The 24,140-nt window shown below is 44.4% G+C and overlaps 1 protein-coding gene across 1 annotated transcript in view; it reads right to left on the bottom strand.

Annotated features, from left to right (window-relative positions):
- Nucleotides 1-24,140, bottom strand: part of Gadl1 (glutamate decarboxylase like 1) — a 178,174-nt gene that overhangs the window by 110,587 nt on the left and 43,447 nt on the right. Inside the window, exons 5-11 of the mRNA XM_057767463.1 lie at nt 22,171-22,277; nt 21,329-21,444; nt 14,524-14,603; nt 14,336-14,390; nt 9,568-9,684; nt 4,642-4,706; nt 3,933-4,014 (exon numbers count right to left, since the gene is read on the bottom strand). Of these exons, the coding sequence (XP_057623446.1) occupies nt 3,933-4,014; nt 4,642-4,706; nt 9,568-9,684; nt 14,336-14,390; nt 14,524-14,603; nt 21,329-21,444; nt 22,171-22,277 (622 nt within the window). The remainder of the gene's footprint in view (nt 1-3,932; nt 4,015-4,641; nt 4,707-9,567; nt 9,685-14,335; nt 14,391-14,523; nt 14,604-21,328; nt 21,445-22,170; nt 22,278-24,140) is intronic.

Below are 24,140 nucleotides of genomic sequence, written 5' to 3'. Positions count from 1 at the left end.
TCACTTCTCATAAGTGAGTGTTCGTTTGGACCTGAGGAGTTGATGTCATATAGATACAGGATGCTAAAATGTCTGATCTAACTCCCTTGCTGTGATTGTTAATATTGGTTGTCAATTCAAAAGAATCTAGAATTATCTGAGGACAAGCTTATAGGCATGCTTTCTGGGACTGTCTAGACTAGCTTAGCCCAAATATGAAGCCCCACCTTGACTATGAGGAGCACCATCTCATGGGCTGGGCCTCTGGACTGAAGATAAAAGGGAAAGTGGGCTAAGTAGCAATATCCATTGCTCTTGGCTTCTCGGCGATGGGCACAGTTGGACCAGCTGCCTCATATGCTTGCCACCATAGTTCCTCTACTATGATGGGCTATAGACTCAACTCTGAGCCCAGTAATTCTATCCTCCCTTAATGTTGGTTTTATCAGGGCATTTTTCACAGTATTAAACAAGTATCCGAGGCATTTTCCATCAACTTTTGCTTAGATGTGGCATCCATTCTTGTTCCTTTCTAACTCACTGCCCTAAATAAAAATCTTTTCAAAATGCTTTCCATTTTTTAAAGGTTTATTTTTTTCTCTCTTATGTACGTAAGTGTTTGGCTTGCATGAATGCATATGCACCACATGCATGCCTGGTACCCAAAGAGGCAGGAAGATGACATAGGAACCCCTGGAAGGGGAGCTACAGTCAGAAGCACCATGTGGGTGCTGGAAACCATACCTAGGTCCTTTGCAACAGAGTTCTTAACCGCCAAGTCATCTCTTCAGTCCCAATACTGTCTAATTTCAGGTTCTTTCCCTTTCTAAAGATGAAGTCGGAAGCCAGCAGAGTGATCTCTAAGTCATGGTGTGGTCCTGCCCACAGCTTTACCTTCCCATCTCATTTCCTGCTCATCTTCACATCGCCAGCTCTGTTCAGTCAGCCTCCATGAATGCCTTTCAGCATTTGAAATTGAACAAGAGCTTTCTTTTCTTAGGAAATCTGCATATATTGTTCTTGGCACCTGGGGGAAGCGTGTGTCTCTCTGCAGTGAGTTCTCAGACTCACATCCTTTCCTGTGTCAGATGGAAGTGCATTCAGCTGTGCATACCGCTTACTCAGTGAGGATGGCTCCAGTCACAAGGACATTTCATGTCACTAGTATCCTGTCTCAGAGACTGAAAATGTGTGTTTTTGGGCTTGTCCCAACATTTCCAAGTTATTATCCAAGCACAAGGCTTTCTCCTTTCTTTTTTTTCACCACGGACATGTTGGTGTTTGACTTTAGGGTCTTCACCTTATGTTCACAAGGTGGCTGCCAGAGATGTTGGTCACCACCGTACTCAGATGAGAAAGGAGGGGAGACTTTTCATCTCATGTCTACCATCCTTCTCCGAACTGCCCTATAAAGAATGGGCCAGATATATGACATAAAGACCAGAAAGGAAGCCACATGGTGGGTGCTGAGGAGGACACAAAGAGAACAGGAAGATGACAACTCCTACACTTGCAGTCAAAGCCTCGTGATGTTCCTCAGTGGACTCCTCAAAACAATGCTCACAGAGGCAAACAAGTACGGCTGGAGAGATGGCTCACTGGTTAAAGCCCTTGCTGCATAAATATGAGGGCATAGGTTCAAATCTCCAGCATTCACATAAAAGCCAGGTATGGTGGTGCACACCCGTAATCCCAGCAGCAGGTGGGTGGTGGCTGGTGGAGCTCAGAGGCAAGCTGGCCAGCCAGTGTTGCAGAGTCAGTCAACTCTGGGTTCAGCAAGAGACACAATCTCAAACAACAAAGTGTAGAAGCAAAAAAAAGAGAACATACCATTCCCAATCCCTGTCCTCCTCATGCTATTACATGGTGAGTACATATGTGCACATGTGTGTACACAGGCACACATCACATGCAGAGGTAAGTATGCCTACTCTGTAGTTGTTTTTTCTGTACATGTATGAGCTCTCTGACTGTGGGGAAAGTCTCTCACTCACTGTTCAACTTCTAGAACAAGCACAGAGAAGGGTCTATCTGGGTCAGCCTAGTCAATTGGCTGAGGGACTGACTGAATATGAGACAGAACCACAGACAGGAAGCAGGTGTCAACATGACAGATGCCCTCAAAAACCAAACTCCTGGAAATGATTGCCGTTTCTCTCATCTCATGACTGAGCTTTCTATCCCATTTAAATAAAAAATGAGTTTTTCCTCCAGAAAACTCGAACAACCGCTTCAAGTGCCCAATTCCTCACACAGAGAGTGCAGCTCTGTCAACCTCTCAATCATTCTGCGTGAGCAGGCTCTGTTGTTTGCATTGAAATTTAGGAAAGAATTCACTTTCCAAACATAAAGACGTACCCCTTGTGAATGAGGTGTATGATTCAGAAGGCGTGTAATTGTCTACTTACATAGATGTGAGCCAATTCTTTGATAGGCCATTCAAATATGATTGGAGAAGGAGAAAGGACAGAGCAGCTAGAAAGTTATATAAAGACTACTCAGAACTTTCTGTCTAAATTTTCCACCGCTGAGAGCGTCACGCCAACAGATCATTTGTCATTCAGGTCGGATGAGGAGGGAGAAAGAAAATGCCAACTGCCTGGCACACAGCGTGCATCTGGGCTGTTCTGTCCCTGAATCTAGTCCAAAAGGAAGTTGAGTTTAAACCTATTTCTATCATGTCCTAAATATGAATCTGTGAGTAACTTAAGTGTCTTTGACTCAAAATGGCACGATAGTCTTAAGCCACCTCCAGTTCCAAACACAGTCAAAACACAGTTTTCAAACTTAAACCAAAAAGGTCAAGTGGTATGGAATACAGTCACGAATAACCAACCTATGAAGACAGTCAACTATAACCAACCTGTGAAGACAGCCAACTATAACCAACCTGTGAAGACAGTCAACTAAAGTCAACCTGTTAACACAGTCAAGTACACCTAACCTGAGAATAGTCACCTACAACCAATCTAACAAAACATTTGGAGGCAGTTCAGATCCCTGAAAGAAGCTACTCCTGAAGCTGCAAAACCTTTTCTTACTTTTGGATGGACACTGTTCTTAGCCATGTCAAAATACACAGGGTGCTAACATAGCAATATCACATTTATTTACTTTTTTAAAAAGTCATTTAAATATCTCCATGGGCAAGAGAAAAATTCAAGTCTCAAATATGTTTTCACTTGCAATAAAACTCCTTTTAAGAAATAACAGAACTGATCTTCAGATTGGCAAAGGGAGTCCCCCTCTGATGTAAACAGATGGCTGGGAAAGATCCCCCACATGCTGAATGCAGATCTTGAGGAGGCATTTCTAAGAATGAAGTAGCACTTCTCAGCCTGGGCCACTTCCCACAGGATCCTTATTTAACCCACAAGAAGCGTGTCGCGTATGCCTCTGGCCAAGAGGAAGGAGCTCAGCAGCCCCTGCCCACTTGCCTCCCAGTCATCCAGACTAGCACCCGACTCTTCCTGAGCAAGCCATTCCCAACAAACCGGCGCCTGCAATCAGTCCTTACCTAATCTCCTCGCATGGAAACGCTCTGCTAAACCCCAGTTGAGCATATTAAGCATACGAGTTAATGTGAGACACACATCTTCTCCACTTTCCCGGTGAACAGAAACTTTGAGATGAGTTAAATCCCAGACTCAATCAATGGGAAATGGGGGAAAAAAGCAACATTTAATACCAGTTTTAAAATATAAACCAAATGAGGGTGTAAGGGACCGTTTTGCACTAGCTAATAAGATTGTATCATGTGTCAAGCAAATCCTCTAAGGTACTGGGGAAAAATATGAATTCTTTATCTGAGTCTATTTTTCATTCCAAGGTCATGGCCATTTCCTGGGGATCATCTTATTAGTCCAAGACAGCAAGGAATGAGCAACACTGTAGCTTCCAAACATTTGGGGATTGAATTCACTGGATTTCTGAAGAACACGGGGAAAACTTACAGTTTTGTCTTTGACAAGTAGAGCAGAGCACTGGATTCCAGCCATCAGCATCTTGTGTGGGTTCCAGGCCACAGAGTCAGCCCTGTCAGGTCAGAGAAAGAGCTCAGAGATGGGCTTGGCTAGCTACTGCGGGAGAAGGAAAGAACCAGTGAGACCCCATGTACAAGTTACCGGTCCCTGGGGTTCCATATCTGAGGAACAGGACCAATCTGGGGGCTGTTTTATTTCAGAAAAATAATTTCTGTCATGTGGTATGTGTGTGTGTGCGCACATGTGTGTGCATGTGTGCGTGCTTGCATGCGTGTGTGTGTGCGTGTGTGGAGAGAGAGAGAGAGAGAGAGAGAGAGAGGTTAGAGAGGTTAGAGGTCAAATTTAGTCATCATTTCTCAGGATGTCACCCAGTCTTGTGGATTTTTCAGTCTCTTGTTGGCCCAGAGCTTGCCAATTAGCCTAACTTGTCAGAGCAGTGAGTCCCTGGGCTCAGCCAGTGCCTGCATCTCCAGCATTGGGATTCCACGTGCATGCTACCACACATGGCAATTTTTTATGTGGTCCTGGGGGATGAACTCAGGTCCTTTTGTAATCACGTTGCTAACAGTTCTTTCCCCAGCCCTCATGGTCTGTTTTCTAAAGGCCACTCAGATGGGGACATGCCAACACTGCCCCCCCCCCAATAAAAGTCAACTGCAAAACAGGAAACTAAATTTACCTGTGGATTCCATGCAGGAGCTGGCGGTGCTTTCTTGACACCAAAGCTGAGCCACCCCAAGAGGCCTGTTAAGATATTTAAGTAACCCAAAAGTTACTTAAGTTACTTGCTTACCCATGAGCTACCATAGCAACCCCACACACATCATTTAGTACTTCATTTGGTATCATGTTCACAGATTTGAACTCTGGAGAGTTTGATTAGGCATTCTAACTAGGCAATCGGAACCCCAGTAGAGTAGATGGGTCCCCATTGGCTCATAGATGTGAAGTCACACAAAAGAAGTGGACATATTAATAGCCAGCTGAGCTTTGCACGGAGCAGAAAAAGGTTAAAAAGCTACAGCCTATGCCCTCTTGATGGCGTGCATCTAGGACAGATGACATCTTCACAGTGCTGCTATACACACTACACTGTGAGTCATGAACCAAAGGCTAGCATTCTAGTGATGAATGAGAACATTGTTGGCAACATGGCTAGAAGGTCAGTAGGGGTCAGGTAGGAGGAGATATATCCTATCAGGAAGATTAGACCTTTTAGCCTACTGATTCTCAGAAATATTTGCAAACTTAATATCGGAGGATAAGAGAGAGGGAGCTTGGAACTTCAGGGAGTTACTTATTGGGGAGATGTCTCTCTGAGCTCCAGAGGATGGAACAGAGAGAAAGAACAGAAATGGGAAGTCTCACAGTAAGGGGTCAGGAAGGAAGGGAGGAGAAACCCAAAAGGGAGGACTCGGGAACTGATCTGGCTCTTGAAAGTTCTGAAGGACAATGAAGGGTGACTACAGGGAGAGACTCTGGGAGTACTTGACCCTGACCCCTGCTGACTGCTCTGAGATCCCCAGGAAACCCCACAGCATCCGGTAAAGGGCAGACATATGGCCATCTCTACTTTCATAGGAAAACTAAAGTTCAGAAGTGTTAGGTCGATTGTCTGGGGTATCATGGGTAATCAAAATCAGACTGAGGATCCCAACCCCATTCTCTTTACTTGACACCATCATGGTTTAATCAGAGTGATCATGTGGGCAAATTAGAGAGTATAACATAGGGAGTTGAGGGGAGTGGGGTGCTTCCAGTAACGGTTGAGCTCAACAGCTGCCTAGCAGGCAAACACTATTTTCTTTCAATAGTAAGTTTAAAGGTAGATAGAAGCTGAAGTTTAAAAAAAAAGCAGCAGGATTGTGTGAACTCTGGAGACAGAAGAGGAAGGAGAAGAGACACTCTTTCCGCTCTTAAAAGACTGCTAAAGCTGCCTTGGTAGCTAAGATACTAACTACAGCACCAGCCACCAGTGGCCTTCTAGAGTAACTCATTCAGTGCGGGGACAAGGGTGAGGCCATAGAGTCACTCAGTGTGGGCTTGAGATTGAACTTACTCCAGCATCAGAGTCCTGTACAACCCTAAGAGTGAGCAGATCATCAAGGTTCAGACCCTGGACTCTCAGTGAAACCCTTTAGCTACAGCTCTGATTCAACAAAATCCCCCAAAACCCCATGATCTCTGGTGTTTCCCAAATTTTTGCGAATACCCAAATTCCCATGGAAAGGATTGATAAGTTGGGTTGTCACTTAGTGTCCTTCCTACCACCCCCATACTGCCACATCCCACGGGCCTCACAAAGGCCACATTGTGCTGAGGCTGGAAGCAAGCAGGACATATTGGTCACACCCCTTCTGGTCTCATGCAGTTAACCAGACTCATACCCTACCTCTCATACAACTCCTGACTCTTCTTCACCCCCAAATAAATACCTCCAAACCCTAGTGAGCCGTATTTACATTTGCCCTAACAAGAATTCTTCTATCAATTCACAAAGTCATTAGGTGAAATAGGGAGTACCCATGAAAAATTTTATTTCTCAATGGATTTTAAAGGAGGAAAAAATAACACTGCTGATGGCAGGGTCCTACATCTCACTAGTTCCCTTTCTCAGTTCCTAACTCTAGAATTTTCAACATCAAACCACTCTTATGGTGAAGAGGCTTAACTTTCTACGCTACTAAGGACTGTTATTGAGTTCTTAGCACATGCTAGGCATTGCAAGATATTTCTCTCTTACTGACTGGTTGTTAAATAAATAGAGCTAACCTTGAAATGAAGGTGGAGGCAGGAGTAGAACCAAGATTTTACAGTCTCCAAGACCAATGAGTTTAAAGACTATACAGGCTGGAGATGTAACTTAGCTGACAGAGTGCTTGTCTGTTCACAAGGCTCTGAGTTCAGCCTTCTGCACTACATAAATAATGAGTAATAGCATATGTCTGTCATCCCAGCACCTGAGAGGTGGGGTCAGGAAGATGAAGGATTTTCAAGGCCATCTATGCCTATGTAGAAAGTCATGAGACCTTATTTTTAAAGTTGAGAAAGCTAGAGTGCTTATATGTCCTATGGAATTGTTGCAACTGTGGGAGGGGGAAGTTCTGACGGGAACCTGAGGGCTAAGAGATGCTACCAAGCCCTGCTTCGAAGGTGACTTGAGGAGTCTCACATTAATTCTAACACAGGAAGGATGAAAAAGGACAACAGCAGAACTGGAATGGGTTTAATTCCCTTAAAAATGTATAAGAAGTCAAAAGGACCATGGTAGCCTTTAACATTAATGGACTGTGTATAGCATACAGAGTTCCCTAAAGATAAGTTACATTCTATTGTGATCAAACTGTCCAACAAATTAGACACCTACCACAGTAAAGAATGATGTGTTTGTTTCTTTTCAGATATTTTTCATCTATTCAGAGAGGCTGTGATCAAATTGGATCTAATATAATACACATTTCTAGATGTCCGTTATAGGCAAGCAGAATAAGTTCGTGTAGCTTAAATATTTTCTTAATGAAGTATTTTCTTCAAAATTTAACCCTTAATTAAAAAACACTTTTCCCTCATGGTAATAAATTAAAATTCTGACTAAGCCACATAAATCTCTTCAGGCCATTTTTAATTTCAAGGCTACTACAGCTACTATGTTCTCCTTAAACTTATAACCCACATTGACGTTTCTCTCCTGAGAGTGAAGCATCTAAGGATAACGCTGATGTGCTCAATTGTTTCTCCTTATTTCCGTGCTTAACAAAAGTGCTCACTTCACATTATCTCTCAGGGCATTGAATATTAGCACATTTCTAAGGTGATAAAAATCAATAAGGTGTAAGTTAAAAAGTGAACAGACACAAATACTCAAGCTCCATTTAGCAAAGTCAAAAATAATCTACCTGAAGTATTGCTATTGGCGTGTTAATTGCGCCTGTGACTCCCGTGTCTGGTTCACCCAACAGTACCATCTACTCAAGTGCTCTCTCTAGATCATTCTATACCCAATTGACTTCCAAAGAATAAAATGCTCTGCACTATAAAATTATATGCAGGGATATCTCCTTAATGCCTGGTCATCTTCTGCTCAGCAAGTTATGACATATTTCTTCAGATCAGCAACATCTGGGCTACTCTCCTGCCCAGGAAGATATACTGAAGCCTCATGATCATGTCCAACCATTTCTTTTCTAGGCTATATTAAAATCCATAAAGTCTATCTTCCTATCAAAGGAAAGAAGAAAGAAGAGAGAAGGGGGAGGGAGAAGGCAATGAGGGAAAGAAACAGCGAGAGGAGGGAAGAACAGAAGGAGGGGAAGAGGGAAAAGAAATAAGGGAAAGGAGGGAGGAGGCAGGGAGGGAGAGAAATAGGCAGGGTAAGAAGAGAGAGAAGGAATAAAAAGAAAGGAGAAGAGGAAGGAGGGAACTGGAGGGAACGGAAAACGGGGGGAGGAGAGGGCAAGAAAGAGGGAAGAAGGGAAAAAAGAGAAGGGAAGGCAGTAAGAAGAGGAAAACAAGGAAGGGGAGGGAGAAGAAGGAGAGGATGGGGAGGGGTGGAAAGGGAAAGAAGGGAGAAGAAAGGGAAGGGAGATGAAAGAAAGGAGAAGAAAGGAAAAGGAAGGAGAGGGAAGGGAAGAAATGAAGAGCCAGGTCAAGCACACTTAGCTTGCTGAGTTCAACTTTTTAACCCTGAATAAGTAAACCTTGAATAAAAATTACCTTTAGCTTAGAAGAAAATTATTAAGAACAGCCTAAAGACTTATGAAATGAAATTAGAAAAAAATCTAGCCCTTTAAGTTAGAAAATTATGAAGAACATAAATTACATCAATTTCCCTCAAACAATTATCTATTATGAATCCAGCTAAAACCTGCTTTAATTAAGACATGTAATTATGCAATGTAGGATAGGTTTTTTTTTTCATTTTCTCACTGATTGGAATCATATAATTTTATAGCCAGAAGATATTTTCTCCAGATTTATCAGCCCTGTCCCCCTGCAACCGAAGAAACTGCAAACACAGAGCTGAGCACAATGAAGATGATGCGGATTAGAACTCAAATCACAGCATCCTGGTTTCACTGGCGCTATTCTCCTAGCATTCTACTGCTTTGTTGACTCAGAGGACCAAAAGGGATGGCTCATGGGAAAGGAGAACATTCCAGGCAATACAGAGAACAAAATCAAAACAGATCTGAGGTCTTAGAATCTTCGGGAAGCCTTAAAGAAATGGCATGTTTGTTTCCTAAGTGAGATGTGAGAAGCACTACTGAAAGTAGGAAGCTTCTACATCCTGAAAGTAGGAGAATCTGGGAAGGCAGGAGAAGCTGGGAAGGCTGGAGAAACTGGGAAGGTAGGAGAAGCTGGAAAGGTAGGAGAAGCTGGGAAGGTAGGAGAATTTGGGAAGGTGGAAGAAAATGGGAAGGTAGGATAAGCTGGTAAGGTAGGAGAAGCTGAAAAGGTAGGAAAAACTGGAAAGGCAAAAGAAATTGGGAAGGTAGGAGAATTTGGGAAGGTAGGAGAAGCTCAGAAGGTAGGAGAAGTTGAGAAGGTAGGAGAAACTGGGAAGAACTTGGAAGTTAGACAGACGTGGAAACACAGATGAACTTACATCCACGTGGAGCCAGAGGCCATGCCTCTCACAGACCTCAGCAATCTCATCCAGGGGATCGAAGGCACCCAGCACGGTGGTACCAGAAGTGGCACAGACAAGAAATGGTACTGCCCCCTGAAGAAAGAAGCCGATCACAAAGAAAAGTGTCACCATCATTGTGAAATACACCCTGTTGTAAGCTGGTGAACACAAGGGTTATGCATCTGGAGATAAACAGGGCCTCTTTGGAGGTCATAGTAAATTCAATGAGAGTTTGGACACACATACTATGTGGCCTCTGGTCATTATAAATAGGTTGAGCACAGTGAGAAAATGCTGTAATTTGATCCTCCATTGGTCGATATCAATGGCTGGAATCAAGATTATCACTGTCAGTTCCTGTCAGTTGCATTCTGTCTGTAAGGTTTACGCTCTGGTGACAGCCCAGGTCCAAAGTGGTTAAACTCACTGGTGGTGATGAAATGTCATTGTTTGGGCTTTGAGCTTCCTGATTGCTCTTGAGGAAAGAGCTTGGGCTTCCATAGGGCCTGCATTGCCCCCTCTCACCAAAGTAAGTAGAGTCAGGACTGGTAGGCAAAATTCTGGCCCTAGGGGTGAACCATGCAGGCGTGTCTGCTTATCTAAGTAAATACAACTGCCAGGCAAAGATAAAATCAAGTATAGACACAGAACAAGCTGTGAACAGAGAGAGGAGGCAGTCTCACAGGGGAGGGTTGTCCATATGGGGACAGCCATGGCTAATCACTGGATGCGATGAGAAAGAGGACCTGCCTCATCTCTGTCTTGGTACCCTTTTCACACAGCTGATGCCTGCATTTTGTAAACTGAGCAGATGTCAATGGCCATGGGCAAGAAAAGGGAGATCATGGGTGTAACACAGAGATGAAACACAATCTAAGCAAGTTAGCCAGGTATGCTGTACATACCAGCAGGCTTCATGTCCATCAGGTAAGGGAACCAGAGAAAAGGGATGCTTCCAAACATCAATGCCAGCATGGTGGCAGAGGTGTGTTACTTACTGTGACAGAGACAACTTACAGACTACTGTGATACTGTAGGACTCTAGAGTTTCAAAACATTTGAGTAATAAGATACTCCTACAATGTTATTTCCTCTGAACTTTGTTTTGCTCTCTTTAGCTCAGAGCTGATTTCCCCTCAGTTTTATGATGAAGTTCATTGCTATTGCAACAGAGTCTTAGCTCCTCACATTCTGTAGGCACCTGTGTTTGAACCAAACTTACTACAATTTAACTGACCTTTTGACAGAAAGATGTTATTTCCCAATGGAAAGTGGGGCAGAGCAAAGCCACTGGGTCCCACATCCCCCAACTGAGATGCCCAGGAGTCAGAGTGACATCACAGAATGAATCCAGTTGCCATCAGGGGAGACATCTGGTCTACCCCAACCCTTTCAGAGCCAGGTCAGGAGGTGACAGAGCCCCCACTGAGGAACCATGAGCTTGGGTAATTCTTCCCTGTACTCAACCACAATTGATTAAGTCTTTATCATGTCAGTGACCTAAACAGAATGAGAACAGAGTCACATCAATCATTCAAAGCAATGCACAAAAAGTTATTTGCTAAAAACTGTTTCAGGTAGCTTTATTGGTGTGCTCTTCCCCATAAACTATATGATGCTCTGGCAATCATGAGCAAACACCTGTGTAAGCCAGTAAAAGATTCTAAGGGGTTCTCTTTTCCTATCAAATCACATGTTTTTAATAGTCCCAGAAATCACGTGTGTGTGTGTGTGTGTGTGTGTGTGTGGATTTAGCCTTCCCTGTGTTTTTCCTTCATCCTTTCTTGTTGTTACCTACAAAGTTCAGGGAAGCAGTATTGATTGCATGCTGCCTGGGAGCTTGTAGTCTATAAGAAAGTTTGTCACTTCAAACACTCATGCTCAAAACTCCCTCAGAAATATCCAGTGGTCCTGCTCGCTGGGCTGGTGAATAACTACTTAGCTGGTGCCCTGCAGTTTGCACTGTCTCCATAATGGTGTCAAGCAAAGGCCACTGCCTAAAAGATGTCCTAATAGGTTGTCGTGGCTCAGAGAGTTCAACCGCAGCACAAAAACCCATGCTGATGCTCAGCTGCCTGGTCTGAAGTAATAAGAATGAAACACAGACGGGCAGGTCTGAGCCACAAAGTCTCCCATCATGTGGTGTTGTCTCCAAATGGATGCAAGCTTGGTTGCTGGTGAATCCGTGCCCATGCAGACACTGACTTCAAAGGAAAGTGGGCAGAGACACCAGCGTTTCCCGGCTGCCCTCCTTTTCAATGTGCCTGAAGCAATTTTCACTTTTCAAAAACTTCTGTTCTCGGGTTCTCAACTTCAGAATTATGGCAGCTTCTTATACTTGGGGTGTCAAAACAAGTCAAAAAAAATTGTGGAAAAGAAAATGACTACAATGGAATCAAACCAACTATGTTAGAAATATGAGTTGCTAATGACACTAACACAAGAGGCTGTGGTTAAGGGAGGGCAGAAAATGATCTCAATCTCAGAATATTGAGGATTGGTAAATCAGGCAAAACAAGGAAATATTTATCCTTCTAGCCTTGGAAAATCATCTCCTTGGGGAGACTAAGTAGTGATGAAGAAGCCGTTCTGTTTGCGGTAGACAGCCTGCCTACGAATGAGGAAGGAGTGGGAGAGTCAGTTCCAAAGTCACCTAAAGAAGGACTGCTCCAGCCAGTGCTCAGCAGGGCAGCCAAATACAAGAGGTGGGGGCACGGGGGGGGAGGACTTGATAGTGGATGGGTGGACCCCAGAAATACTAAGCTCCTTGACCAATGTCATCCATCACAGAAGGATGCAGGGACATCTCCCCAAGGAAGGACAAAACATAAAATTTGGAAATAAATTCTACTTGAATCTCGTGGAGGTAAGTAAGCACCACATCAAAGGAGACACAAGAAGAGATGGTGCAGAGGAGAATCGGTCTCTCTGCCTCAGTGTGAGCTACCCAGGGACATGAATGGTTCCCCACATCAAGTCAGAACATAAAATTAGAGGAGGAAGAAGCTATGGATTAGCAAAACTTTTTTTTTTGAACTAGCAAGCCATATTTCCTTTATTAAGAAACAATTTCGAAGTAAATATGAGATTTATACATAGTGGAATACAAATCACTCTGTATAAAGAAGATATTTATCTTTTACAGCATACATGGTTTAAGGAATATTTTCTAAGTGATATAAACCAATGACAGAAGGGAAAATACAATATGTTGTCATTAGTATATTGAACTCAGAACAATGAGACTCATAGAGTCAAGGAACAGAGTGGTGTGACCAGAAGCTGACATATGTAGAAATGAGGAGGTGATGTACAAAGAATAGAATAGGTGCTTAGTCCTCACAGGAAGAAAATATTTCCAAGGATGATGCCTATAACTAATAAATATGTAGTATACATGCCACTATTACTAACTGAATTGCTGATGTGCTTATCATAAAATTAATAAGTACTTGAGATACTGGGTGTGCTGATTAGCTTCACTGAGTCACATTATGTTAATAATTAACCCATCTTAAGCTGGAGAGGTGGCTCAGAGCATAAGACCACTACTTGCACCAGCATGAAGGTCTGAGTTCAGACTCTAGCATTCCTTTTTTTCCCTTTTTTATTTATTTTTCAAAACTTTATCTGACCACCAACCATATATAATATAGCAACCTTATGTGAATTCTTCCTTAAACAAAGAAAGCCACTGTTTTTTTAAGTAAAGGGAAATTTTTAATATAGACTGAATATTTGATTATAGTAAGTGATTACCTTTAAATATAATCATAGTACTAGTTAAAAGGTAAGAGTGCTACTATACTTTACAGCTATACGCAGCTATTTATGGATCAATGAGACAATGCCAGTAGTTTGGGTCTGACAGACTTTGGTGTGGTGGAAGTGGAGATGGGAGAGAAAGTGACTATCTCAGTGAGTTCTGAGTCTGCATGATGAGTGGTCAGAGGCGGCCTACCTCTGCTCTGTAAATGTCTGAGGCCATCTGCAATAGAAAATCTAAAACAATACAGATAATAGATGGATAGAGAGAGAGAGAGATAGACAGAGACAGAGAGAGGGAGGAGAGTAAGTGGGAAAGTAAGGATTGGGAAAAGAACAGAATGGAAGGGAAGAGGACCAGGTGGCTTGAGAAAGCAAGGAAAGGAAGAAGGATATGACCCGTGCATGCAGGATGCTCAGCATCCATAACCATTGAGCGTGCTTAGCATCATCAAAGCTCCTTTCAGCAGGAACTTGGGTAGGAAAGGGTTAAAGTAAATCTAAAAGGAAGTATCTGAGGTTCATAGTAAGAAAAGAAAACAAATAAATGAAGTAATCAGGTGAACATAGCAGTCAGGCACATTTTCAGAATTCTGCATCAAGGTCAGCCTTGCCAGGTCACAGCAAGTAAGCATGGCCAGGTTTTCTCTATTTAAGCAGTTCAGGAAGATAGAACATTCTAGCATAGAAGTGCTAGACCAAGCAATCCTGAAAATGAGAGCAGGGAGAGATGGAGACCCGCCCCCACAACTCTACAGACACCGTAGACATGCCTGTTTGAGCCCAAGAATGTGGAGAGCCGGGCGCCAGGAAACAGAACGTGTGTAAAACGGCTGTCAAGTTCCCTTCGTTAACCGCAGCACACGCTCTTCTCTCACTGGCTGGTAGGACGCTGCTGGTGGTCTGTATCATCTCGTGATGCTCCGCCTCATTGGCAGATGCCCTCCCCACCCCCTTCTCTTCCATCTCTCAGTCTTACCTCTTGTCTCGCTTGCCCAATTCGTCTCTCCAGTTCCTCGGGTATCATTTTACCTCTGGGGGATACAGAGTTAAGACATTCATTTATGCCCAGTTCTTAACAAGCCACAGAAGTGCTTACAGATAGCAGGGTTTCTTCCCTCTACCCACGACCTCCACCCTCAAGGCCTCTACCCCTGTCCTTGTTACCTTCCATCTGTTTCCACAAAGTACACGTTCTGAGTGCCAATCCCAAGGAAGGAGGCTGCTTTCTTCATGGAGTAATGACACTGAATTCAAGGGGGAGGGGGAAGGGAGAGCGATGACCGCAGAGCATGGAACATGTATTATTTATTATCTAAACCACAGCGTGTCTTTATGCCGTAGCGTGATCTTTGGGACATGATTGCATAGAAGAGAAAAGAAAATGATAATTGAACTGAGCTGCTTAATGGAATGGCAGAGACCCCTGACTTCAGGGTCAAGAAGGCGGCACTTTTGGAACTTTAAATAAATAGACTGGGTTTGCCAAGCCAGAAAGCACCATGTCAATAAAGCCTATGCTACCAGCTTGTCGCAGAGAGAAACAGGTTAACATGTGAACCCGGCTTAACGCATGGCACAAACATGGTCCCTGGAGGCTCTTGGCATCTGTAAGATTAAGAAAAGTTTCTATTGATACCCCTGTCATGTGTGAGCTGGCGGAAGCTTAGAATCTAGTCTGCCACCAACTGGAAAACCTCTGAGGAGAGACAAGATGCCACCTCAAAAGGGACAAACTTTTTTCTTTAACTGTTTCCTAGGGAAAACATGATGGGGTTAGAAGCAGAGCTCAGACTCTTGATCAGTTCTTAACAGGGAGAGCAAGGCTGAAATTAGACCTATAGGGATATGGCTGACCTCACATGAACCAAAGTGACGCTGGGAGGTAACAAGTATGCTCCATCATGGCAAGAATGAGGTCCATGTTGGTTTGGCAGGTATAGCCTATTTCTTATTGACAAACACTGACAAGGCTGGAGACAGTTAAGCTTCTACCCTTACCACTCAAAGCCTACAACATAATTAGCATGCAGACATTGAAGATGCTGTTCTTTGTGTATGAAGGGGGACAGGTGGTCAATTCATTTTTTTTTTCATGCTAGAAAAACAAAGGCGATAAGGAACATTATTGTCAAAAAAAGTTGCTTTAATTTGTAAGGATGAATACTTTAAAAGAATAGTCATGCCTTCACACTTAATTTGATATATTCCCTCAAATGTGGTAATTTTTCTTTCCTTTTGTCAAATGGGAAGTTCTTTTTTAAAAATCCTGTAAAAATAAAATGCAGAAGGAGTCATGCCACCAGGAAAAATGGGACCATCCTAAATAATTAATTTCCAAATATCAAGCAGGACACATCCCAAGTGCCCACAAGATGTATTTATTTCAGGGTGTCACAGAACATATGCATATCGGATGGCAATAATGTACATTAAAAAACGTAATTAATGTCTACTGGCTACAGCAGTCGGGCTGGCTGGAGGTAGCGTGCCTGCCGTAACTAAGGTGACACAGCCAGGGTGAATTATTTCTCACCAGGGATGAGGGTTCTGCCAGCCCAACAGCTATTGATTTCCTACTGATAAATGCTAGCCTGCCCCCAGCGAGATGTGGCTGGAAGGAAACCCATAGCCCCCTCCCCATGAGAAATAGCACACTGTCTCCAATTAAACAAAATCCAGAACAAAGGTCATGGAGTTAACACCCAGGACATTGGGGCCAGGAACAAACCGGTATCACCCTCCAATACAGAGGAACAGATTGTGTGTGTGTGTGTGTGTGTGTGTGCGTCTGTGTACCGACATTTGGGAGTTTTAGAGAAGGGTCCTGCAAATGGAAAAAAATACAATGGCACTTCAGATATGTTGACTAGTTGAGGGGGAAGGGAAACCCATGGCATGACCTAAGAACTAATAACTGCATTTTTAAGTAAATGGTGGTTGTTCCCATGACCAGCCAAAGATAAATCGGCATTCTAAAACCCAGACTCCCCACGGGCTTTGTAAATCCACAGAAGGCATTCCCCACCCCAGCAGGCACCAGTTTCCATGAAGGTGAAGCAACAATGGAGTGCCAACTTGAAAGTCAGCCCTGAGCTGAAGTTGTGCTTTCTGGGTCTTACGAGGATGCTTTTTCCGTGACCTTGGATGTTTTCCCTGTGATCTTGGCTTTCAGGATGAATTGTGATTTCACCTTGGTGTGCGCTGTGTCCTGAATACAATGGGTCTAGCACTGACTAATTTGATGCTCACATTTTCAGGTAAGGAGGGCAGAGTTTATCAGTGTTATCCTTTCAGGGAGGGAGAGCAGAAATATTCTGAAGATTTCTCCAAGATCATAAAGTTAGATCCATGCCTAATTGTGCCAGGGTCAACCAAGATGGATGACCTTCACTCAAGGTCTCCACTACATCTAAAAGGGCACTGGTTTTCTGTTGGGAAGGCCTGGGATCCATCCCATTCCAGCTCAGGGTGTATTATGTACTATTCCCTCTGAACGAAAACATTCACTTAAGGCTCAGGAGGTACATAAGGGAAACCAGCAAGACCCAGAGAGCTCCTGAAGCTTCGGAGACTCATGAGGTCCCTCTTCAAAGTTATAAGATCACTGACTGCTGCCAGAAGAAGAGACTACGGATAGCTGAGTCACCTGACAGCCAGCCCCAGGGAGTCAGCTATCACGAATCCCACCTTGCTGGGCTGACTTTTCAGATGCTGCTGACTTTGGGGCATGCACACTCCTGGATGCAACACCTTACCCACCACCCATGCCCCTTTAAGTAACCCCAGTAAGTCCACTGGTTCACCAGCCAGACTATGCGACATTGTGTCTTTGCTGTGTCATATGTGCCCTATCTGGGGTGGGTAGCTGTTCATTCTTGCATTCCAGACAAATAGCTCACCAGGGAAGCCCTAAGGTGCAAGGCTGAAGGAGGACCAGTCTGAGACAAGCATCCTACACTCTTGCCTAGTGCCAACCATGCTCAGGAGGAACTGCCTGGAAGTTAATGGGGTTTTGTTGGCCCTCATCTTGTAGTGCCAGACAATGGTCTCTGTTTTGTGTTGGTTCTAAAAATAATTTGCTCTGCTCATAAATCTCAAAACCCCATGAGCACTGTGCACTCAAGGTGCTCGCAGCAAAGTTCTAACCAAGTCACAACCCTTAAATTTCACGACTTCTCTCCAAATGTCTCCTTTCCTTTGATCTCCTTGCAGCACTGGAGAGGACATCGTGGATATGGTGACCACTCAGGAGTCTACTGTGATGGTCTTGCTGGTAAATAGCAAGAGGTGAATTACAGATGGAAAGAGGAGTGTGCAGAAACACCTTCTGTGCTAGATATACACATTCCATAACCCAAGAGGCTGGTGTGAAAATAAGAAAGAAAATGATTGAACCACGAAGAGACTGTGGGCTGCTGAGTGTCTTCTAACGAAACTAAGAGCAATCAACGATGTGCAACCAATGACTCTCCTAAGCCTTGAGAGCTTGCCTCAACACAACGTTGAGTAATTCTGTTTCCTAACTAAACGGTGGGCTGGATTGTTATAATAAGCAATAAAGGGGTGGTCATTAAAATGGAAATTAAAACAATGCAGATGCTCTGACCCCAAGCGGGGAAAGGAAGAAGCTGTGGGTAGTCTCAGGGTGGAATGGTTGACTCTATGAACAACTCGAGGCAAAAGAGAGCTCACACAGATGAGGTTTATATCCTGTTCTTTGGTTTTCTGGACCCGATTTCTGCTGGCATGCCAGCCACCCATGCCTCCTTGGAGACTTGGAAGACCATTACTTAGTTTTGATGTCATAACAACTTAAGAACCCAGTGTCTTCTCACCCCTTCACCTGGACTACCCATCATCCCCATCAGCATCTTCGCTCTCAGCCTCCATCAAACATCTTCCCTTTTCTGGGGCATCTCTTTCATAAAAAGACTAGTAAAAAAGTGTTAAACCAAGTGAGGGTGGAGAGTGAGGAAAGGCATGGAGCAGAAGGCAGGAGCAGGGCTCCATCAACCCGCTCAGGAGATGAAACTACATCGTATCTCCGAGGACTTGGGTCTCTAAGTCCAAATAGAGCAGGCTGTAACCGAGGGAGGGGAACCCTGTGCCACAATAATCCCAGGTGGGTAAGTGTTCTCACAGTTCTAGACATCCTCCTCTGACTCGGGAAGACACAGCTTATGAAGGACCACAGTGTCCAAGGTGAGATGCTGATGGTGAGGTGCCGCCCAGGTGAGCCTTCAAAGAGGCCTGCCTCCCTGGCTCCTGCTACTCTGTCAGTGAAGATACCCGAAGCCGAAGGCAGGAGGAAAACACAGCACTTGACTGGAAGTCACAGGCCATGCTCAGATTTTACTTCATTTCCTTTTGTTGTTGTTGTTCCCATTTTAAGTAGGATAAAAAGTCACAAGTCTCCGCTTAAGGTTTTCCTACACGCTTTGTTTGGGCGAGTCTTGCTCGTCCACTCCTCCCCACCCACTCTTACCCTTCCAGACCTAATATTCCACTTTCCTCTTCCAAGTCATGATGGAGGAAGGTCATTGGCTAATAAAGAAACTGCCTTGGCCCCTTTGATTGGCCAGCCTTTAGGTGGGTGGAGTAAACAGAATAGAATGCTGGGAGGAAGAGGAAGTGAGCTCAGATGCCATTTCCTCTCCTCTCAGAGGCAGACGCAATGAAGCAAGCCGCCAGGTCAGACATGCTGAATCTTTCCCGGTAAGACTGGTGCTACACAGATTATTAGAGATGGGTTGATCAGGATATGAGAATTAACTAGTAAGGGCTAGAGCTAATGGGTCAAGCAGTGTTTAAAAGAATACAGTTTGTGTGTTGTTATTTTGGGGCATAAGCTAGCCAGGCAACCAGGAGCTGGGGTGGCAGGAACACAGCCCGCAGCTCCCACAACAAAGTCACCTGTGTTTGTGTCCTGCTTGTCTAACCTTGGAAGCTAAGCAAAGCCAGGCTTGGTTAGTACTTGGATGGGAGGCCACCTCAAGCTTTTGACAGAATAGCTAATGGTCCTGACCTGGGAAAGAACAAAGGTTCCCACAGGAAATACGCAGAAGTAGAATACAGGGGGACAGGCCTCTTTCAGACAAGACTGCCCTTCATCTGGACCATCTTTTTCTAACCATCTCACTGAGGCTGGATCTTTCTCCTCCCATTGACAATGGCTACTTCTTCTAATATGGGGCAGATCCCACTTTACAGGCAATAACCCATTCAGTCTTTGCAAGCATCCACTCTTTGATGAACACTGTATGGCTGTTGGATTGCCTTCATGGGTCCATTGCTCAGGGAGCTCTGCTCCAGACACTTTTCAAGGAGACCTTGCACTCAGCATCAGATTCTACCTTTTCTGCCTTTGGATCAGGGTCCAAGATGCATCTGGCTTTGCTACAAAAATGAGTCCAGACTGAGAATGCACGGGTTCTGACTCTAGAACTCGGTGGCTGGTATGTTCCCAGCTTTCTCAGGGAGGGCTTGCACTGCCTGTTAGAATACACTGTGCACAGGGCTCACAGGGTAGAGAGGGGTCACTGGGACCACCCCACTGGGCCACCCCTGTACCAGCCATGAATGGCACAACCTGCCAGGTGGAGAGAGACTTAGAATTGGTCACACAGCTGCAGTTCCAGACTGCTGGATTTGGGGGTAAGTTGAGGCAAAAAGTAACTGATGCACTGTTTTACAAATTAGGAAAGCAAAGCCCAGGGGTGACAACCACCTTTGCTAAGGTCACTCTGATAGTGTGTGCTGGAGACTGGGATCAAACCTGGGTGGCCCAGTTCAACATCCATGTACTCATCCACACCCTTCCCGTGTACCTCAGGGAACAGAGAGATAAGATGTAAGAACTCTGGTGACACAGGATTGTATGTGTGTGTCACTGTATGTTTGTCTCTGTGTGTGCATGTGATTGTATATGTGTGTCACTGTGTGTTCGTCTCTCTGTGTGTGCATGTGATTGTATATGTGTGTGCGTGCGTGTGGGATTGTGGTCCAAATGACATCAGTTGTTACTGAATTCCTTGCCTTTCTCTCCACCTTGGAAAGAAAGATAGAAACTCTTTACACTACTCAATCAAAGCAACATTGCTAGGAATCGTAAGCAGAGAACACATCTGACACTAGTCATGACCTGAGTTCCAATAAAGCAAGATACTCAAGGCAAAGATTCAGAGAGAAAGAGAGAGCTGGCCCTTCAAATGAAATCTGTGTACACACACACGTGCGCGCACACACACACACGTGCACACACACGCATACACACACGTGCACACACATGCATGCACACACACACGCACGAACACACACACACGCACACACATGCATGCACACACACGTGTACACACACACCCCTTGCTGTGTCCATTTACTCCTGTGCATATGCACACGTGGTTAGTGCTGACCACTAGATAACCCTTCAGGGGACTTGTCCTTGGAGAGGACAGCAGCTATTAACTTCATCCAGGAGTGGGGTCTTGGCAAATCTCTCCCATCAACATTAACACGCAACTGATGTTGTCATGCTGAAAGCCCTGTCTAGCCAATTATACTGTTGAGATTTCATGGGTGCAGCTCCCTGTTAGATGTAGGAGACCCGGTCTATGGCAGACATCCTGGTCCTCTGGCCTTTACAATCTTTCCACCCCCTTCCATGATGCTCCCGGAGCCCAAGGTATAAGGGTTGTGGTAGGTAGATGTGTATTCATTGGGTATGGGCACCCTATGGTTAGACTATAAACTTTAAGTGAGGTTGCTGTACCAAAACTGAGCGGCCAGGAGTCATCAAACCAGAATAATATGATTTTCCTTTGAAAATAAAATGATACATCATACGTAAGCATAAATCAATCACATGTAGATAGGATAAAAAGCACAACAGGAGTCCTCAGGCAAATGAACCCTCTTGACTAACACATTCTCAAGAAGAAAAATGAACCCAGCATCAAAACTAATGCTTTACCTCTGCCGATGTGAAAAGGATTAATCTTGGCAAACCAGACAGGCCTTTCTCCTTAACATCGGGGTAATATCTGTATCTAGCTAAATTCATTGCACACATATTGGACACTGAGCCACCTGCAAAGACAAAATTTAAATGTCAGATTTACAGCATAAAGTCTTAACACCCACAGAAGCAAATAGACAGGGGAACAATGGACAGCTAGGACTACCCTTGTCTAAGAAAGATTCACTGTGAGAGTCACCCAAACACCCCGAGGGTCCTATTCATACTCTCCGGGATGTCCGCAATTTCTGAGCCTTTTATCTCCGAAAAGAGGGAAATGTAGGTCCATCCTTTTCGCTTAGGACTTTTTTTTTTCCAAACTAAAACTTTCAATCTTTGGGCCTGAACTTAGAAGGAACATCCAAAGCTGTGTTGTTTACAACATCCTGTCTGTCACTCTGTCTGTCACCTCTCTGGTGAAACTAAAATGGAAACACATGCTCGTCTCCAGCCCTAGAAAAACTCTATAGAATAAACCTAGATGGTTTGGAAACCTGCAGAAACATTGCCTGACAAACATAGAGGACTGAGAAGTATCTCTGTAAACTCCCAGCAGCTGAGGCATTCCTTCATGCTAGCTAAAAACCTTAAATGTAGCTATGTAAGTCCTAAATTGTAGACATCTCATTTGCCAAGTATGCATTTATGCAAATTTCAATCACGCTAGGAAAAGGTGTCAGTTCCACGGTAAGTCAACTTTCTGGTCATGTGCGAGTCTGCAAGGAGAGGTTCCCCAACTGAATACATGTTTAGATGCTCCAAGTGGAAGGGTGATGGAGGTCGCCAAAGGTACTCACCTGGATTAAATATTCCATCCCCTTCTTTCCAGCCAACACATTCAATCATTTTCTTCAGAACCGCCTCTTCCACTAACAGAAACACTGGGGACACCTCATACGTATAACTAGACAGATATAAAAAACACTTCACTTCTATGACTAGAGTCAAAACATCCCTTTGGGGTCCCGAGAGAAATGCACAGAGAGAGGTCCTGAAACCCAATGGTTGCCAAGTGGAGGAAGTCTCTGCAGATCTATCCCTTAGACCTGGAGAAGTCTCCAGCGGGGATACTGTTAGTCATGGTTAAATGTCCATAGCTGGTAGCCTTATGCCAGCTACTTCAGGAACCTTCAATTCCAAGAGTGGAGAAGAGGACCGAGTATCATCTGTGTGTCAGCCATGAGAAAAGGCCATTCCTTTGTTTGGATACTTAGGATGCTAGCTGTTGATGCTAACTAAAGAGAAGCTATCGTCTGGGTAGCCATATTTGTCTGGATCATTACCATAAGTACATTGTCTCTACATGGGGGCTCTGCATCCTGAACATGGCTTCTTCTGCCACGTTAGCAATACCTGCACAGATATAAAGCGTCCTATGAGTATCTCTCATTGTGTAATGGTTTTACTGATCTGATTTCCTGCTCTAGGCTGGGTACCATCATCAGAGAGCCTTGTTATGGTGACCTTCACCTCAGCTGAAGGAACTGCCTTACAGCCTCCCTCCTCTCTGTGGTTCTACCCTTGATGCCCGATCCTTGTAGAGATTTCTCTGGGGTTAGTGGAGATTGTCACTGAGCCTGTGTGACAGTCTGACTTGCATCCTTGACCCTCCCTGCTCTTCCCTCACTCTCCAGTGCCTCATGATGATCCCATGTGCTTAATAACCACCTGCCCTGTGCACTCCAGCCAGAGTAGCTCCCCAGTTCCAGAGCAGCACCCCAAACTCCATCAACTATGGTGCCTGGTTATGTAATGTGTAAGCATCTTCTTTCTCCAGATAACTGAGTGGCTGAATATCCCCAACCTCCTTTATAATTAGGTGACTGCATTAAATGGCATTTGAATAAATGTATACTCTGAGATGTAGGCTAAGTAGATGTGTTTAAATTTCCAGTTGTACATTTTTTTTGATGCAACTATTTTAACATCTGGAGGGGACAGTTCTGGAACAAAGGCAAAAGAACTAAATGCCTACTGTGTCGGGTCTGCCTGTGTGTCAAGCACTCTACAGGTGTTGGGTTCTCTATTTCCAGCCATGGTGTGAAATCAGTTCACATGCACACAGAATGTGTGAAAGGCTGTATATAGGAGCTGAAATATAGATAAAAATAATCACTGAATTTGTGAATCTATTACTGAAAATTAGATCAACTCTAGACTGGCAATGGGCATGCAGACGGAGGAGGGGGTATAGACACACAGGGGGTGGGCACATGGTGAGAGGATGGTTCAGTAGGGCAGCAGTGTTCACATCATAGACCTCTAGATGTGCCAGGTTGAATAACTCAAGTAAGGAGTTATAGAACTCTGCCAGGAGAGAGCTGAATAGTGAAACTCGGTTGTTCTTTCTGATGATCTACTGCTGAGCCTTCCACCCCGGAGCCCAGTGCCTACGCCTGTCCTCCGTGGAGACACCATCATGGCCGTGACTTCAGCCCACATCTATGTCAGTAATCCAGGAACTGTTGGCCTTCGCCTTGGTTATCTGCTCAGCGCCACACTATGCTGTACACACCCTTTTCCGTGACTTCCATACCTACACTCTTGGCTCACCCTCTTCCCTCCCTCCATCATGGTTGAATCTCTCCCTCCTGACCATTAAAGGCTAGATAGATATCTACATATCTGTTCCCAAGGTCCTGAGTCCCCTTCTCTCCTCACTCTGTTTGCCCTTGAGATGTGGTTTTCCACCCTGGCTGCTACCTGAAGCCACTAAACCGGCACAGCATAGGCGTCTCATTAGTCTGCGTGGAAGCCAGGGGTCCTT

The sequence above is a fragment of the Chionomys nivalis genome, chromosome 4, assembly GCF_950005125.1.
Source record: "Chionomys nivalis chromosome 4, mChiNiv1.1, whole genome shotgun sequence".
Classification (NCBI taxonomy): domain Eukaryota; kingdom Metazoa; phylum Chordata; class Mammalia; order Rodentia; family Cricetidae; genus Chionomys; species Chionomys nivalis.
The sequence above is the reverse complement of the archived record's forward strand: the minus strand, read 5'-3'. Positions and strand labels throughout refer to the sequence as shown.